Source organism: Scyliorhinus canicula, chromosome 3, assembly GCF_902713615.1.
Source record: "Scyliorhinus canicula chromosome 3, sScyCan1.1, whole genome shotgun sequence".
In the NCBI taxonomy this organism is placed as follows: Eukaryota; Metazoa; Chordata; class Chondrichthyes; order Carcharhiniformes; family Scyliorhinidae; genus Scyliorhinus; species Scyliorhinus canicula.
Genome location: NC_052148.1, coordinates 193,006,052 through 193,023,731, shown reverse-complemented (window position 1 = coordinate 193,023,731; position 17,680 = coordinate 193,006,052). Strand labels below are relative to the sequence as shown.

The following is a 17,680-nucleotide window of genomic DNA, read 5'->3' as shown; positions in this document are numbered from 1 at the left end:
AGCTTTTGCGTCTGTTCTATCAGCTTTGTTTTGAATGAAGTGCATAGGCCAATCTTAAACAGTTGCAAATCTTGGCAACTAGTTTCAGAAGAGTGGCTTTCTCGGCCTTAATGTTTATCAACCTATGTCCTTGCATTTCCAAACTGTTTTTTGTACATAGCGACAAATTTCAGATTTCCACTTTACTCCACTATTGGTATAACACCTTACCTAAGCTTTGATATTTTTGATTGACCCAACCTCATTGGTCAGGGGAGCTTCAGATTTCTGTGACCTTTTGTGTGAAGAGGTGATCCTGACATCAATTAGAGCTAAGCTCTAATTGTAAGGTTAAGCCTCCTGTTTTCAACTGTCCAAAGAAGACCTTATCATATTATCTTAAATGTCTCAATTAGATCAAATAGTTCTTCTATACCCAAGGAACACAAACCTAGTCTATGCAAGTTATTCTCATAATTTAACCATGGTAGCACAGTGGTTAACACTGTTGCTTAACAGCGCCGGGGGCCCAGGTTCAATTCCCGGCTTGGGTTTGTGCGAAGTTTGCACATTCACCCGTGTCTCCTCCGAGTGCTCCGGTTTCTTCCCACAGTCCAAAGATAGAACATAGAACAGTACAGCACAGAACAGGCCCTTCGGCCCTCAATGTTGTGCCGAGCCATGATCACCCTACTCAAACCCGCGTATCCACCCTATACCCGTAACCCAACAACCCCCCCCTTAACCTTATTTTTATTAGGACACTACGGGCAATTTAGCATGGCCAATCCACCTAACCCGCACATCTTTGGACTGTGGGAGGAAACCGGAGCACCCGGAGGAAACCCACGCACACAGGGGGAGGACGTGCAGACTCCACACAGACAGTGACCCAGCCGGGAATCGAACCTGGGACCCTGGAGCTGTGAAGCATTTATGCTAACCACCATGCTACCCTGCTGCCCCAAATGTGTAGATTAGGTGGATTGGTTACGCTAAATTGCCCTGTAGTGTCCAAATGTTCGGCGAGGTTGCTGGGTTACGGGGATAGGATGGAGGTGTGGGCTCAGGTAGTGTGCTCTTTCAGGTGCTGTTGTAGACTCGATGGGCTGAATGGCTTCCTTCTGCACTGTAAATTCTAACCCCAGTATAATTTTGATGAATCTTTAATGTGCCACATTCCCATCCAAGGCCAATATATCCTTCCTGAGTTACATTGCTTACTGAATGTGGTGCCCCAGATGTGGTTTAACCAGAGTTTTATACAAATGTAGCGTAACCTCCACCTCTTTATAAAGAGTGATTCCTGAGGAATACATTTTTAAAGATCTTTTTCATTCCCTGCTGCGCCATTTTCATGTTCTTGCCCAATGTTTTTGCTTCGAATATTTACTTATGTAGCTCAGTATCACTTGTGTTTTATAATGTTTGTGTCGAGCATCCGCAGGATGTTTTATTATGCTTAAGGCACTATCAAAACATGAGTTGTTGTTGCTGTTTGCCAGGACTTGTAGCAGAGTATGAGTCATCCAGATTGTGGGAGGCAACCACCAGCCTTGTTGCTTAGCAAAAGAGGTCAACAAAGCTAGTTGAAAAGTGCCAGAAAGGAGCCAAGAGAAAGGGGGCACCGGAAGTAGACTGGGCAAAGGGAAAGCCAGCTCGGGCGAACGAGTCAACACGCGAAGCGGCGGGAAGGATGCTTCGCCGCATCCAGAAGAGCTGGACGGGCGGGCAACCTCTCCCCTGGGGTTAGAGGGGGGCGTGAATTGGAAGGAAGCCTTTGCCGAGGTGGTGAGGGAGCAGCTGCAGGCATTCAAGGCAGAGTTAAAAGCAGACGCAGAGGCCGCAGCACAGGCAGCAGCGACCAGGGCCATGTCAGGGGTGCAGCAGGTTCTGACCAGATTGGAGAAGAAAGTGGATGCCCAAGGGAAGATACTGGAAACCCAAGGGAAGATACTGGAAGCCCAGGGGGCAACCATTAAAGAGCTGGAGAAGGCAGCGACTGACGCGAGCGACCGGGTCATATCCCTGGAGAGGGGAATGGTGAAACTGAGTGCAACACAGGGGAGCCTGAAGGGCAGGGTAGACGACCAGGAGATCAGCTCGAGAAGGCAAAATATCAAGATAGTGGGCCTGCCAGAGGGGATAGAGGGTAGAAGTCCCACAACATTCGTGGCTGCGATGCTGGGCTCCTTAGTGGGGCGGGAAACTTTTCCCACCCCACCGGAAATGGACAGAGCTCATCGGTCACTGCGCCCGAAGCCCAAGGAAGGGGAAAAACCGAGAGCAGTTATAGCCAGACTGCACCGGTACCGGGATAGGGAGACAATCCTGCGCTGGGCCAAGGAGAATAGAGCCTGCAATTGGGACGGGCACGCCATCCGAATCTACGAGGATTTTGGAGCGGACATAGCTAAGAGACGGGCGGAGTTCAACAGAGCGAAAGCAGCTCTCTATAAGAACAAAGTACGTTTTGGTATGCTGTACCCAGCAAAACTCTGGGTCACATACCAACACAAGGAATATTTCTTTACAGCCCCTGCCGAGGCGAATAAATTCGTCGAGGAGCACGGGCTGGAAAAACGCCATGGGAAGTAGGGACGAGGGGCCCATGGCAAGGAGACACGTCATGCCGACGGGGGGGTGGGGAGGGGCGAGGCAAAGCCAGCCCCCTCCCCCCTGGCAGAAACACCCAGAACGGAAAACAACCCAATGCCCTAGGGCCCGCTTCAGGTGGGAGGCCAGGCCCCGGCACGAGGGAACGGGAGTACTGGAGAGGGGAGAGGGGAAGCGGGACAGCAACCTCCGGGAGGGGAGCCACCGTGCTAGCAGGAAAGCTAGCGAAGGGGGCGCGCAACAGAGCAGGGCCGCAGCGCACCCCCAACAGGGGGGAAGGCGCCAGGCAGGGGAGGGGGAGGATCACCCATCAAAGGTGGGAGAGCAAATGGGGACAGGAATGGGGGAGAGAGGGGCAATGGAGGGGTACACAGGGGTATCCCCGAAAGGGATAGAGCGGGGGGGGGGGGCACCCGGGGGGCGAGAGACCAGGGAGGGGAAACGCAGGGACGAAGGGACAAAAGAGGCCAGTAAGGGAATAGGGCCACAAAGTGCCACAGACAAGGGCTCGAAACAGGGAACTGCTGCAAGCACCCACCCAGTACGGTCTGTGGGTGAAGGGGCCCCCCGGAGTGCAGGGGACTACCCGCGTGGCGGACACAAAGTGGACGGCCATGGCGGGTGTCCCCGGGACAAGGGGGAACCCCGGAGCGCAGGGACCCGACCGCATGGGGAGAGCAGTGATAGTGGACATCCTGGACGGCCCCCTAACATAGGGAAACCCCAGAGGGCAGGGGCGCGTCCACCGGACAAATATGGTTAACCCCACAGGAGCAAGGGGGCAGAAGCCCCCCACCAGAATAGTCACCTGGAACGTAAGGGGACTTAACGGCCCAGTGAAGAGATCTAGAGTCCTCACCCACCTTAGAAACATGAGGGCCGACATAGTCTTCCTCCAAGAGACGCACTTGAGGGAGCGGGACCAACTGCGGGTAAGAAAGGGCTGGGTGGGACAAACCTATCATTCCTGTTATGGGGCAAGGGCCAGGGGGGTGGCGATCCTGATTGGCAAGAGGACAATGTTTAGGGCGACAAAGACGGTTACGGACCCAGGGGGACGGTATGTCATGGTCAGCGGGGCCCTGGATGGGGCGCCGGTAGTTCTAGTTAACGTGTACGCGCCCAACTGGGACGACACGAGCTTCATCCAAAAGACCATGGCAGAAATCCCGGACATAGCGACGCACCGACTAATCATGGGGGGGGACTTCAACTGTGTACAGGACCCAACGACGGACAGATCAAACCCCAGAACGGGGAAAACCTCAAACATGGCAAGGGAACTCAGCCACTATATGGAGCAGATGGGAGCAGTAGACCCCTGGAGATTCGCCCACCCGGGGGAGAAAGAATTCTCTTTCTTCTCCCCAGTACACAACGTGTACACCAGAATTGACTTCTTTGTGGTGGGGAAAACGGTGCTTCCAGAGATAGACAAGGTGGAATACTCCGCAATTGTGATATCAGACCACGCTCCACACTACATGGATGTGCGGCTAGAGACGGGAAGGGCCCAGCGCCCCAAATGGAGGTTGGACGGTGCCTTACTAGCTGACAAGGCCTTCAGCGAAAGGATAGCGCAGGCCATAGCGGAGTACACTGAGATCAACCAAAACGGGGAGGTCTCACCCTCCACGTTCTGGGAAGCGCTTAAGGCCGTACTAAGAGGGGAAATCATAGCCTACAAAGCGCAAAGAGATAGGGAGGAAAGGGTGGCTAGGCAGAAGCTGGTCGACTCCATACTGGAGGTAGACCATAAATACTCCGAGGCCCCGACTGTAGAACTCCTGGCGGAGAGAAAAGAATTACAAAGGAACTTTGACCTGCTCTCCACCAGGAAAGCAGTACACCAACTCCGCCAGGCACGCGGGGCCCTATACGAACACGGAGACAAAGCCAGCCGCCTGTTGGCCCACCAGCTGAGAAAGCAGGCAGCCAGCAGAGAAATCGCGCAAATCAGAGATACCAGAGGCACGTTGGAAACAGAACCAGAGAAGATTAACAAAACCTTCAAGGCCTTCTACCAAGAGCTGTACACCTCAGAGCCCCCAACGGGGAAGGCTGGGATGAACCGGTTTCTTGACGGACTGAACATACCAGTTGTGGGAGAGGGCAGAAAACGGGATCTGGAAGCACCACTAGCACTGGGAGAGATCATGGAGAGCATTAGCTCCATGCAGGCGGGGAAGGCGCCGGGACCGGACGGATTCCCGGCGGACTTCTACAAAAAATTTGCGACAGCGCTGGCCCCGCACATGCGGGAGATGTTCACAGACTCGCTAGCTAGGGGCACGTTGCCACCCACGTTAGCACAGGCCTCAATCTCGCTGATACCTAAGAAAGACAAAGACCCAACGGAATGTGGGTCATACAGACCCATATCTCTGCTGAACGCAGACGCCAAAATACTGGCCAAAATCCTAGCCAAAAGGCTAGAAGACTGTGTACCTGAGGTGGTCACAGAGGACCAGACGGGCTTTGTCAAAGGTAGACAGCTGACCGCGAACATCAGGCGCCTGCTGAACGTGATAATGACCCCCTCCGGGGAGAGAACACAAGAGGTGATCGTCTCCCTGGACGCAGAAAAGGCCTTCGACAGAGTCGAATGGAAATACCTCATAGAGGTACTGGAGCGGTTCGGGCTTGGAACAGGGTTCACCGCTTGGGTAAAGCTCCTGTACAACGCTCCCATGGCGAGTGTACAGACCAACAATACCAACTCCCAATACTTCCAGCTGCACAGGGGCACCAGACAAGGATGCCCACTGTCCCCGCTGCTGTTCGCACTAGCAATCGAACCGCTAGCAATCGCGCTCAGGGCAGCAAAAAATTGGAGGGGGATCCGAAGGGGAGGTAGAGAGCACAGAGTCTCACTCTATGCGGATGATCTGCTCCTCTATATCTCGGACCCACAAAGCAGCATGGACGGAATCATCGCGCTCCTGAAAGAGTTTGGAGCCTTCTCGGGCTACAAACTCAACATGAGCAAAAGTGAGATCTTCCCATTACACCCGCAAGGGGGGGGGGCAGCACTAAAGGGGCTGCCGTTCAAACAAGCCCGACATAAATTCCGCTACCTGGGGATCCAAATAGCCCATGACTGGAAAGGGATCCACAAATGGAACCTCACCAGCCTGACGGAGGAAGTTAAAAAGGACCTGCAAAGATGGAACACACTCCCGCTCTCCCTCGCGGGGAGAGTTCAGACGATCAAAATGAACGTACTGCCCAGGTTCCTCTTCCTGTTTAGATCCATTCCGATCTACATCCCCAAGGCCTTTTTCAAAGCGCTGGACAAACTCATCATGGCGTTCGTATGGGGGGGTAAAAATGCTAGGATCCCAAAGAAGGTCTTACAAAAAACAAAAACCAGGGGAGGGTTAGCCCTCCCGAATCTACAATTCTACCACTGGGCAGCAACAGCCGAGCGAGTAAGGGGATGGATCCAGGAGCCAGAAGCTGAGTGGGTGCGTGCGGAGGAGGCCTCCTGCATGGGAACCTCCCTCCGGGCCCTCGCCACGGCAGCACTCCCATCCCCACCCAAAAAACACTCCAGCAGCCCAGTGGTGACAGCCACCCTCCAATCCTGGAACCAACTGCGGCAGCAACTTGGCCTGACCAAAATGTCGAACAGGGCTCCCATCTGCAACAACCATAGGTTCAAACCAGCACTGACCGACGCCACCTTCAAAAGGTGGAGGCAGGACGGGGGGACACTGTCAGTCAGGGACCTGTACACGGACGACAGGATCGCAACACTGGACGAACTGACAGAGAAATTTCAGCTAGCTGGGGGGAACGAGCTACGGTACCTGCAGCTCAAAAACTTCCTACGAAAGGAGACAAGGACGTACCCACAACCGCCACGACAGACACTACTGGAAGACCTACTGGACGCAAGTATCCTAGAGAAAGGGAACTGTAGTGACATGTATGACCGACTGGTAGATAGGGACGACACCGTACTGGACGCAACAAGGAGGAAATGGGAGGACGACCTGGGGATGGAGATCGGGTGGGGACTCTGGAGCGAAGCACTGCATAGGGTCAACTCCACCTCCACGTGCGCAAGGCTCAGCCTGACGCAACTAAAAGTGGTACATAGAGCCCACTTAACAAGAACCCGTATGAGTAGGTTCTTCCCGGAGGTGGAAGACAGATGTGAACGGTGCCAAAGAGGCCCGGCCAACCACGCCCACATGTTCTGGTCCTGCCCCAGACTCGTGGAGTACTGGACAGCCTTCTTCGAGGTAATGTCCAAAGTGGTGGGAGTGAGGGTGGAGCCATGCCCGATAGTGGCGGTCTTCGGGGTTTCAGAACAGCCAGATCTATTCCTGGGGAGGAGGGCGGATGCCCTTGCCTTTGCCTCCCTGATCGCCCGCCGTAGAATCCTGTTTGGCTGGCGGTCAGCAGCACCGCCCAGAGCTGCGGACTGGCTGTCCGACCTCTCGGAATCTCTCCAAATGGAGAAAATCAAATTTGCCATCCGAGGGTCGGACGACGGCTTCCACAGAACGTGGGAGCCATTCATGCGACTGTTCCGGGACCTATTTGTGGCCAATGTACAAGAGGAAGAATAGTCGGGGGAAGGTAGCGGGAGGGGGGGGGGGGGGGGCTACAGGTTCGTTACGGGGGTTCGATGGCTAGCTAAGGCCCAAAACCAAGCTAAATAAACATGTTGAGGGGGGGAGGGGGGGGGGGGGGCGCAGTTACTACTACGAAGATGCTTACCTGTAAATATGTGTGTTAATTTTTGCGTGTTTGTTTTTGTTTGTTTTTTTTTTCTCTCTCCTAACAATTTGTAATTTGTTCAATATAAAATACGAAAACTGAATAAAAACATTTATAAAAAAAAATAATTATAATTTACATTTAGTTACCCTATAAACTGTATCACAGTATTTATAATAAACATAGTTTTAAATTTTAAAAAAAAAAAAAAAAAACAAAAAAAAAAAAAAAAAAAAAAAAAAAAAAAAAAAAAAAAACAAAGCTAGTTGCAACTCAGTGCCATGCTGCGATAATCAGCTCTGTTCAGGTTCGCCGTGGAGGCAGGGATACTCTAAAGAATCTAAAAGCAACGCTGTACTCTTGCAAAACGCAGGCTTGTTCATCGATAATTATTAAGATGGCAAAGAATTATTCTCCATTGGCTGTTGCTTATCACCCTCCAATTCACCATCTGAAGAAAGGCTCTACTCAAGTGAAAACTGCATATTTTCAAATGCCTTTCAGACCACTAGATCCTGAGGAGTTTGAAAAAATCAAACAGAGAGCAAGCACTGCCTGGACTGCAGAACATGAGAATCAGTTAAGAAGTGTTACTACTTATTCAGCAGAACACAGAAAAAAACAGTTGGATGAACCAACCCAGAGCCGGGTCCGACCAAACTCCCCTACCAGACTACACAGGCCCCATCCACCAGAGTAAGGCATCATTTGATGTGCAGTTTTTAAACAATAGTTAGAATATTTGTGGCAGTGTAGCATGGTGATACAGTGGTTAGCACTACTGCCTCATGGTGCTGAGGACCCGGGTCACTGGCCGTGTGGAGCTTGCACATTCTCCCCATGTCTGCGTGGGTCTCACCCCCACAACCCAAAGACGTGCAGGGTAGATGTGTTGGCCACTCTAAATTGCTCCATAGTTGGAAAAAAAGAATTGGGTACTTGAAATTTAAAAAAAAGAATATTAGTGGAATTGATTACTAGGGAAGCATGGTAGCACAATGGTTTGCACTGTTGCTTCACAGTGCCAGGGTCCCAGGTTCAATTCCCAGGTTCAATTCAGGCCTCACGGTAGCATGGTGGTTAGCATCAATGCTTCACAGCTCCAGGGTCCCAGGTTCGATTCCCGGCTGGGTCGCTGTCTGTGTGGAGTCTGCACGTCCTCCCCGTGTGTGCGTGGGTTTCCTCCGGGTGCTCCGGTTTCCTCCCACGGTCCAGGGATGTGCGGGTTGGGTGGATTGGCCATGCTAAATTGCCCGTAGTGTAAGGTTAATGGGGGGATTGTTGGGTTACGGGAATACGGGTTACGTGGGTTTAAAGTAGGGTGATCATTGTTCGGCACAACATCGAGGGCCGAAGGGCCTGTTCTGTGCTGTACTGTTCTATGTCTATGTCTAATTCCCGTTTGGGTCACTGTCTGTGCAGAGTCTGCACGCTCTCCTCATGTCTGCATGGGTTTCCTCCGGGGACTCCGGTTTCCTCCCACAAGTCCCAAAAGACGTGCTGTTCAGTGAATTGGACATTCTGAGTTCTCCCTCTGTGTACCCAAACAGGCGCCGGAGTGTGGCGACTAGGGGATTTTCACAGTAACTTCATTGCAGTGTTAATGTAAGCCTACTTGTGACAATTATAAAGATTATTAATGTAAGCCTACTTGTGACAATAATATTATTATAAGATTCTGGAAATAAAATAATACATTATTTGTGGTAACAGGAAACTTTTCATTAGAATCAAAATGGTTAAAATATAATTTTCATTTTAATGACTAAATGTTAAAGATAACTTAGGAAAGTGGTCCTTCATAACTCCAGTTCCAAGCCATGCCCTTCCACCCACACCCTATGGCCCCTTATGCCCTATGTGCCAAACTATGGCACTTCCATGCCCCATGATCCACTATGCATTGTACAGAGTCAATGGGTGGGATTTACTGCACCCTCTATGCGTGTTTTATGGCAGTAGAAGCAGCCCACCATTGGCGTTGGCGGGATCTTCCGGTCCTGTTGCTGTTAGTGGGGTTTTCCATTGTTAGCACCCTCCACCCTAGGGGTCACCATTGGTGGGACCAGGACTTCCGGTGTGGACCATGTAGTAAGTGGTCACACACAAGGCAGCTCCTGCCCAAGGTTACAGAAAAGAGCTCTTTTTTAATCAATATAGGGTGGAATTTTGATGCAAAGATGTAGGTGAATGTTGAAGGAGTACTTTTCCCCAGGAATGGTATGTCTCCTGGTTACCAGACCCGGCAGAAACAGTGAAAGATTTGGCTGAAGCTGCAGCAAAAACAAAAGCCTCTTCCAGCAGGCAGGCGGGGAAAGGGCGAGCTTAAAGGTGTCAAGCTGACTTGAGGGCCTTTATTAAAGTTGAATTCTAGCAGCAGAGGGAACAACTGTGAAAAGATCTTGCCAAGGCCATTGAAGAAGCGGTGACGAGACTTCCGGTGGCGGCCATGGAGGAGTAGGTCATGCATTCGGTAGCTCCCGTCTGGAACAGACTCTCAAACCTTTTTCAGGAGTTTCAACTGACCTTTTGGGGCAGATTGGTGAAGCGAACACTGCCAAAAGGATTCCCTCTCTGTTGAATGGATAGCTGGACCAGGAGTGGCCAGGTGAAGCGTTTAGGTCCCAGCAGACAGAAGCGTGTGGAGCGGGCGACGAGGCACAGCCTGGCGGCCGGTATAGACCAGGGCGCAGTGGGCACAGGCGCAACAGGAGTTCCTTAGGGGCTGCTTTGCTGACCTTAAAAAGGACATGCTGGCCCGGATGAAGGCATCAATAGACCAAATGATAACAACTCGGGCGACACAAGGGAAAGTGATTAAGGAGATGTAGAAAAAGCTATCCAACCATGAGGACGAGTTGGTCGTATTGGCCCTTAAGATGGAGGTGCAGGATGACCTCCACAAGAAGCGGCAGGAGAGGCTGGAGGACCTAGAAAACAGGTCCAGGAGACAGAACTTGAGAATTGTGGGTCTCCTCGACGGTGTGGTGGAGTCGGATGCGGGAGCATTTGTGTCCAAGATGCTGGAAACTCTGATAGGGACAGGGGTATTCCCTCGACCCCTGGAGCTGGACGGGGCGCACAGAGCCTTCGCAAGGAAGCCCAAGGCGAATGAACCGCCAAGGGCCATGGTGGTGAGATTTCATCGCTTCTCGGAGAAGGAACTTGTCTTGCGGTGGGCAAAAAAAAGAACGGAGCAGCAGGTGGGAGAACAGTGCGATACGCATCTACCAGGACCTGGGTGAGGAGCTGGCCAAGAGGCGTGCTGGATTCAACCGGGTGAAGGAGACCCTCTTCAGCAAGGGCTTGAAATTTGGGATGCTATACCCAGCGAGGCTATGGGTCACGTACAAGGAACGGCATCAATATTTTGAGACACCAGACGAGGCGTGGTCATTCGTCAAACAAGAAAAGCTGGACTCTAATGAAAGGACGACTAAGCTTTGGTGGAATGCAGCGGTGGGGCTGGATAACACGGTACCGTTTGTAATATAAGATTGTAGACAATGTTGGGTGTGTGTAGGGGCTGTGGTGGTGGCTGGAGGGTGCAGTGTTTTCGGCAAAGTTGAGATACGGAGGGGGAAGGGGGCCCTGTACTTAGTGCGAATTTTCAGGAAGTTGGAGCCTTGGTTCAACAAGTGTCTCTTCACGGGGCAATGTTAGTGTTTCGTATTACTATTTATTCACTGGGGTTGGAGAGGTAGTTTAATTGGTTTATTCACGTGGGGAGAAGGGTCCGAACAATGAGGCGACAGTCTGATCAGCGGCAGGGGCGGGTGCTTCCAGGGTCAGCATGGGTCAGCTGACTCTCGGGAGCGTAGTGGGGGGTGAGCAAGTGCCCAACTGGTGCTTGGTGGGGGGTTTTGGGTTGTGGGGCTGTTGGGGAGGGGAGGGGGGGCAAGCTGCTTTGCTGACAGAGGAGGTATCAATTTCAGGGTACCAATTGAGTGTCGGGGGCGGCGGCTCCCTGTGGGGGCGCACGAGGAAGCAAAGGGCGCAGGCTCGAGGTTGGCCAAGAAAGGGTGATGGCTAGTCGGTAGAGTGGGGGGGGGGGGGGGGGGGGGGTTTTAGCCCCCATCCAGGCTAATCACGTGGAATGTGAGGGGTTTGAATGGGCCGGTCAAAAGAGCACACGTGTTCGCGCATCTCAAGGGGTTAAAGGCAAATGTAGCAATGCTTCAGGAGACACATTAAAGCTCGCAGATCACACGAGATTGAGAAAGGGATGGGTAGGCCAGGTGTTCCATTCAGGGCTGGATTCAAAGACCAGGGGGGTAGTAATTCTGATCTGTAAGGGTGTGGCATTCGAGGCTGGGAGAATTGTGGCAGATAAGGGGGGCAGGTATATAATGGTGAGTGGAAAGTGGGAGGGGGTCCGAATGGTGTTTGTGAACGTCTATGCTCTGAATTGGGATGATGTGGAATTTATGAGACACATGCTCGGCAAAATCCCGGACTTAGAGTCACACAACCTGATCATGGGGGGAGACTTTAACACAGTCATCGACCCCAATCTGAACCGGACGAAGTCCAGGACAGGGAAGCGACCAGCAGTGGCTAAGGAACTGAAGGGTTTTACGGAGCAGATGGGGGGGTGGATCCCTGGAGGTTCATAAGGTTTATTCCCGCATTGACTTATTTGTCTTGAGCAGGGCGTTAATCCCAAAGGTGGTGGGGACAGAATAGTCAGCAGTCACAGTCTAGACCATGCCCTGCACTGGGTGGACCTGCGGCTTAGTGAGGAGAAAGAGCAGCGCCCACTCTGGAGACTGGATGTGGGGTTGCTGGCGGACGAAGAGGTTTGCGGGCAGATTAGCAGCAACATCCAGGATTACCTGGAAACAAACCATACGGGTGAGGTAGCAGCGGCAACGGTCTGGGAGGCTCTGAAGGCAGTTGTCAGAGGGTAACTCATCTCAATTCGATTTCCATAGGGAAAAGAGAAAGAGCGGTGAGGGAGAGACTGGTGGAGGAAATACTCGAGGCGGGGCTACTGAGGGAGCGGCGGAGTCTGCAGGCGGAGTTTGAACTGCTCACCACAGGGAAAGCGGTAGCACAGCTGAGGAAGGCAAGGGGGCAGTCTATGAGTACGGGGAGAAAGCAAGTAGAATGCTGGCACACCAACTGCGAAAGAGGGAGGCAGCCAGGGAAATCGGGGGAGTAAAGAATAAGGAGGGTAACATGGTCTTGGATCCAGGGGGGTGAACGGAGTCTTTAAGGAATTCTATAGTAAACTATACAAGTCAGAGCCCCCGGCGGAAGCGGAAGGGATGAGGCAATTTTTGGACCAGTTGAGGTTTCCAAAGGTGAAAGAGGACCTGGTGGAGGGGCTGGGGGCCCCGATTGAATTGGAAGAGATTGTCAAGGGTATAGAGGGCATGCAATCGGGTAAAGCCCCGGGGCAGGACTGTTACCAGGTAGAATTCTATAAGGAATTTTTGGAAATATTGAACCCACTCCTGATGAGGACCTTCAATGAGGCCAGAGAGAAAGGAACCCTCCCCCTGACAATGTCACAGGCTTTGATCTCACTCATTCTTAAACGAGGGAAGGACCCGGGACATTGCGGGTCATACAGGCCGATTTCGCTTTTAAACTTGGGTGTCAAATTGCTAGCTAAGATTCTGGCCAAAATAATTGAGGATTGCGTCCCGGGGTGATAGAGGAAGACCAGACTGGGTTTGTTCAATGCAGATAACTCAATACCAATTTTCGGAGACTTTTGAATATTATTATGATGCCCTCAGAGGGAGGGGAGGCGGAGGTGGTAACAGTGATGGACGCAGGGTGGAGTGGGAGTACCCATGGGAAACGCTGGGGAGATTCGGGTTTGGCGAGGGCTTTATTGGCTGGGTGAAATTGCTGTACCAGGCGCCTGTAGCAAGTGTATATACAAACCGGCTGAGGTCGGGGTACTTCGAGCTTCACCGGGGAACGAGGTAGGGGTGTCCCCTCTCCCCGTTACTATTTGCCCCAACTATAGAACCACTAGCTATGGCGCTGAGAGCCTCGAGGAACTGGAGGGGACTGGTTGGGGGGGGGGGGGGGGGGGGGGGGAACATCGGGTCTCGCTATACGCGGATGATTTCGGACCCTGTGGAGGGGATGGGGAGGTTCTGCGGACCCTGAGGGATTTTGGTAGTTTTTCAGGGTACAAACTGAAAATGGGATAGAGCGAGACGTTTGTGATCCAGGCCAAGGGGCATGCGGAGAGACTGAAAGAGCTGCACCTCAGGATGGTAGAGAAAAGTTTTCATTACCTGGGTATACAGGTGGCCAGGAAATGGGATGCTCTGCACAGGCTCAACCTGACCCGGTTGGTGGAGCAAATGGAAGGGGACTTTAAAAGGTGGGACATGCTCCCGTTGTCACTGGCAGGAGGGTGCAGACGGTGAAAATTACTGCCCTCCCCAGATTTTTGTTTCTCTTTCAGTGCCTCCCCCTCTTCATTCCTAAGGCTTTTTTTAAGCGGGTGAGTAGGATCATTGCGGGCTTTCTGTGGGCGAATAAGACCCCGCGAGTATGGAAATCGCTGTTTGAGCGCAGTCGGGGAGGGGGGGGGGGGGGGCTGGCGCTGCCGAACGTTCGCAACTACTGGGCGGCCAATATAGCTAAGATTAGGATGTGGACGGGGGGGGGGGGGGGGGGGGGGGGGGCGCGGCGTGGGAGCAGCTGGAGGTGGCGTCATGTAAAGGTACTAGACTGGGAGCTTTGATAACGACTCCTTTGCCGTTCTCGCCGACCCGTTACTCCACAAGTCCAGGGGTGGTGCTGTAGCCATCTAGGATGGCCACTTCCAGATTACAAAATGGATGTTTGCAAAGACTATAGGGAAACATGGACAGTGCTAAGAAAGCAAACAGGCACAGAGCCTGGATGCGTATTGAGAAGGCATCTCCCAGACGAGACTGAAATTGTAGGTCAAGTAGCCTATTGATGGCCCATCTCTGGGAACAAAGGAATAACATTCAAGTAACTGATACTAAGGCAGACACGCCGGCGCCAGAAAGACACAAACAAAGCAAGGCCTACGGCCACCTAGGACACGCCCAACCATCAGGGTGCCCACCCCTTTATTGGTCAAGATCGATACCAGTGATCACGATGCGATCCAATTAATTGGGGCCAAGTTCAAGGCCCGCCCAAAAGTGCGCGAAGCCCCCTTCAGGTATAAGAAGAAGCCCCCGAGAGAGAATCGCTCGCTTGGACTTGGCTCTTGAAGCGGAGAGACCCGTCCACCAGCTGCACCAGAAGCAAGTAAGTCCAAGGTCAACGCTCACCATCAGACAGACGACCTTAGCTGTTCTCCTGTTACACCTTCGCACCCAACAGCCTCAGATCCGAACAACAGCAATTGTTCCTCTGACTGAGTGGGCACCCGAAGTTAAGTATAGGCGTTAGTGTTAGAGGTAGTTTAGTTTGTGGTATTTGTGCATGAGTAGATATTTTTGTGTGTGTAAATAAATAGTATTGACTTTGAACTAACTAACTGGTGCATTGGTTCTTTGATCAGTATTTGGGTTTGAACCTTGTGGCGGTATCGAAAGATACCTGGCGACTCTAGAGCAAACATAATCAGGATTAAGGAAGGCGACCATATTGACCGCTATATTTAGAACCAGATAAACAGAGCAACAGTGGCAACACTCCAGATCTGGGGATAGTGGAGGAGGTACAAGAAGGTGGAGGGAGCGTCGGTCTGGACCCCGATATGCAACAACCACAAGTTTGTCCCAGGTAGGATGGATGGTGGGTTCCAGAGCTGGCAGAGGGCAGGCATCAGAAGGATGGGAGATCTGTTCATAGACGGAAGCTTTCCCAGTTTGAAGGCACTATAGGACAAATTTAATCTGCCGCCAGGAAACGCCTTTAAATATCTGCAAGTACGAGCCTGCCTGAAAAAACAGGTAGTGGCCTTTCCGACGCTGCCGCCATTGAGGATACAGGACAGGGTGGTCTCCGGCACCTGGGTGGGGGAGGGGAGGGTGTCGGATATCTACCAGGAACTACAGAAGGCAGAGGAAACCCTGGTGGAAGGAGCTCAAGGGCAAGTGGGACGTCTTGGCCTTTGCATCCCTAGTAGTCCGGAGATGGATTTTATTAATGTGGAGGTACTCGAAGCCCCCGAGTGTAGAGACTTGGGTTACCGACATGGCTGAGTTTCTCAGTCTCGAAAAAATAAAGTTTGCCTTAAGAGGGTCTACGCGTTCTCCCCGCGTCTACGTGGGTTTCCTCCGAGTACTCCGGTTTCCTCCTACAAGTACCGAAAGACGTGTTGTTAGGTGAATTGGACATTCCGAATTCTCCCTCAGTGTACCTGAACAGGCGCCAGAGTGTGGCGATTAGGGGCTTTTTACAATGACAGTGTAGTGTTAATGTAAGCTACTTGTGACAATAAATATTATTATGTTATAGAACATAGAACAGTACAGCACAGAACAGGCCCTTCGGCCCTCGATGTTGTGCCGAGCCATGATCACCCTACTCAAACCCACGTATCCACCCTATACCCATAACCCAACAGCCCCCCCCAACCTTACTTTTTTAGGACACTACGGGCAATTTAGCATGGCCAATCCACCTAACCCGCACATCTTTGGACTGTGGGAGGAAACCGGAGCACCCGGAGGAAACCCACGCACACACGGGGAGGACGTGCAGACTCCGCACAGACAGTGACCCAGCCGGGAATCGAACCTGGGACCCTGGAGCTGTGAAGCATTTATGCTAACCACCATGCTACCGTGCTGCCCCCTATAATAAATAAAATGCAGCTTTAATATATCTCTTCTCTTTTTAAAAATTCATTTATGTGATGTGGGGGCCACTGTTTAGGCCAGCATTTATTGCCCATCCCTAGTTGTCCTTTAGAAGGTGATGGAGAGCTGCCTTCTTGAACCACTGCATTCCCTGATGTGTAGGTGCACCCACAGTGCTGTTAGGGAGAGAGTTCCTGGAATTTGCCCCAGTGACAGTGAGGAACGGTGATATATTTCCATGTCGGGGTGGTGAATGACTTGGAGGGGAACCTCCAGGTGGTGGGGTTCCGAGGTATCTGCTGCTGCTGTCCTTCTAGATGGTCGTGGTCTGGGTTTGGAAGTTCCTGAAGTGCATCTTGTAGATGGTACACATGGCTGCCACTGTTCGTCGGTGGTGAAGGGTTTGAATGTTTGTGGAAGGGGGAGCAATCAAGCCGGCTGCTTTATTCTGGATGGTGTCGAGCTTCGTGGGTCTTGTTGGAGCTGCACTCATCCAGGCAAGTGGAGAGTATTCCATTACACTCCTGATGCCAGAGGTGAGGTGAGAGTGACTGCCCTTGACATCAAGGTAACATTTGACGAAGTATGGCGTCATGATAATGGACAGGTTTGGGGGCGGGGGGGGGTCAGGAGGTGTGTTACTCGCTGTAGGATTCCTAACCTTTGACCTGCTCTGGTAGCTAATGTTGCTAATCCAGTTCAGTTTCTGATCAATGGTAACCCCCAGGATGTTGAATGTCAAGGGGAATAGTTAGATCCTCTCTTGTAGGGGATGGACATTGCCTGGCAAATATAACTTGCCACTTGTCAGCCGATGCCGGCATTGTCCAACTCTTGCTGCATTTGGACATGGATGGATTCATTATCTGAGGAGTTGTGAATGGTGCTGAACATTGTGCAAACATCCCCACTTCTGACCTTATGATGGAAGTGAGGTTATTGATGAGACAACTGACGATGGTTGGGCCAAGGACACCACCCTAAGGAACTCTTGCAGTGAAGTTCTGGAGCTGAGATGATTGACCTTGAACCACCCGAACCATCTTTCTTTGTGCCAGGTATGACTCCAACCAGCAGAGAGTTTTCCCGCTGATTCCCATTGGCTCCAGTTTAGCTAGGGCTCCTTGACGCCATACTTCGTCAAATGCTACCTTGATGTCAAGGGCAGTCACTCTCACTTCACCTCTGGCATCCAGCTCTTTTGTCCATGTTTGAACAACAGCTGCACTGAGGTCAGGAGCTGAGTGATCCTAGCGGAACCCAAACTGAGCATCCGTGAGCAAGTTATTGCTGAGTAAGTGCCACTTGATAGCACTGTTGATGACTCCTTCCATCACTGAGAGTAGACTGATAGGGCAGTAATTGACTGGGTTGGAATTTTCCTGTTTCTTGTGTACAGGACACATCTGGGCAATTTTCCACATTACCAGGTAGATGCCAGTGTTGTAGCTGTACTGGAACAGCTTGGCTATGGGTACGGCAAGTTCTGGAACACAAGTCTATTGCCGGAATATTGTCAGGGCCCATACCCTTTGCATATCCAGTGCCTTCAGCCATTTCTTGATATCACGTGGAGTGAATCGTATTGGCTTAAG

General features: G+C 51.8%; 1 protein-coding gene across 2 annotated transcripts in view; it reads left to right on the top strand.

Annotated features, from left to right (window-relative positions):
• The first annotated feature begins 7,604 nt into the window (after positions 1-7,604).
• Positions 7,605-17,680, top strand: part of LOC119963191 — a 92,420-nt gene continuing 82,344 nt past the window's right edge. For both annotated transcript variants that reach the window (XM_038791931.1, XM_038791930.1), the window contains exon 1: positions 7,605-8,022. In XM_038791931.1, the coding sequence (XP_038647859.1) occupies positions 7,724-8,022 (299 nt within the window). In that variant the 5' untranslated portion in view covers positions 7,605-7,723. The remainder of the gene's footprint in view (positions 8,023-17,680) is intronic.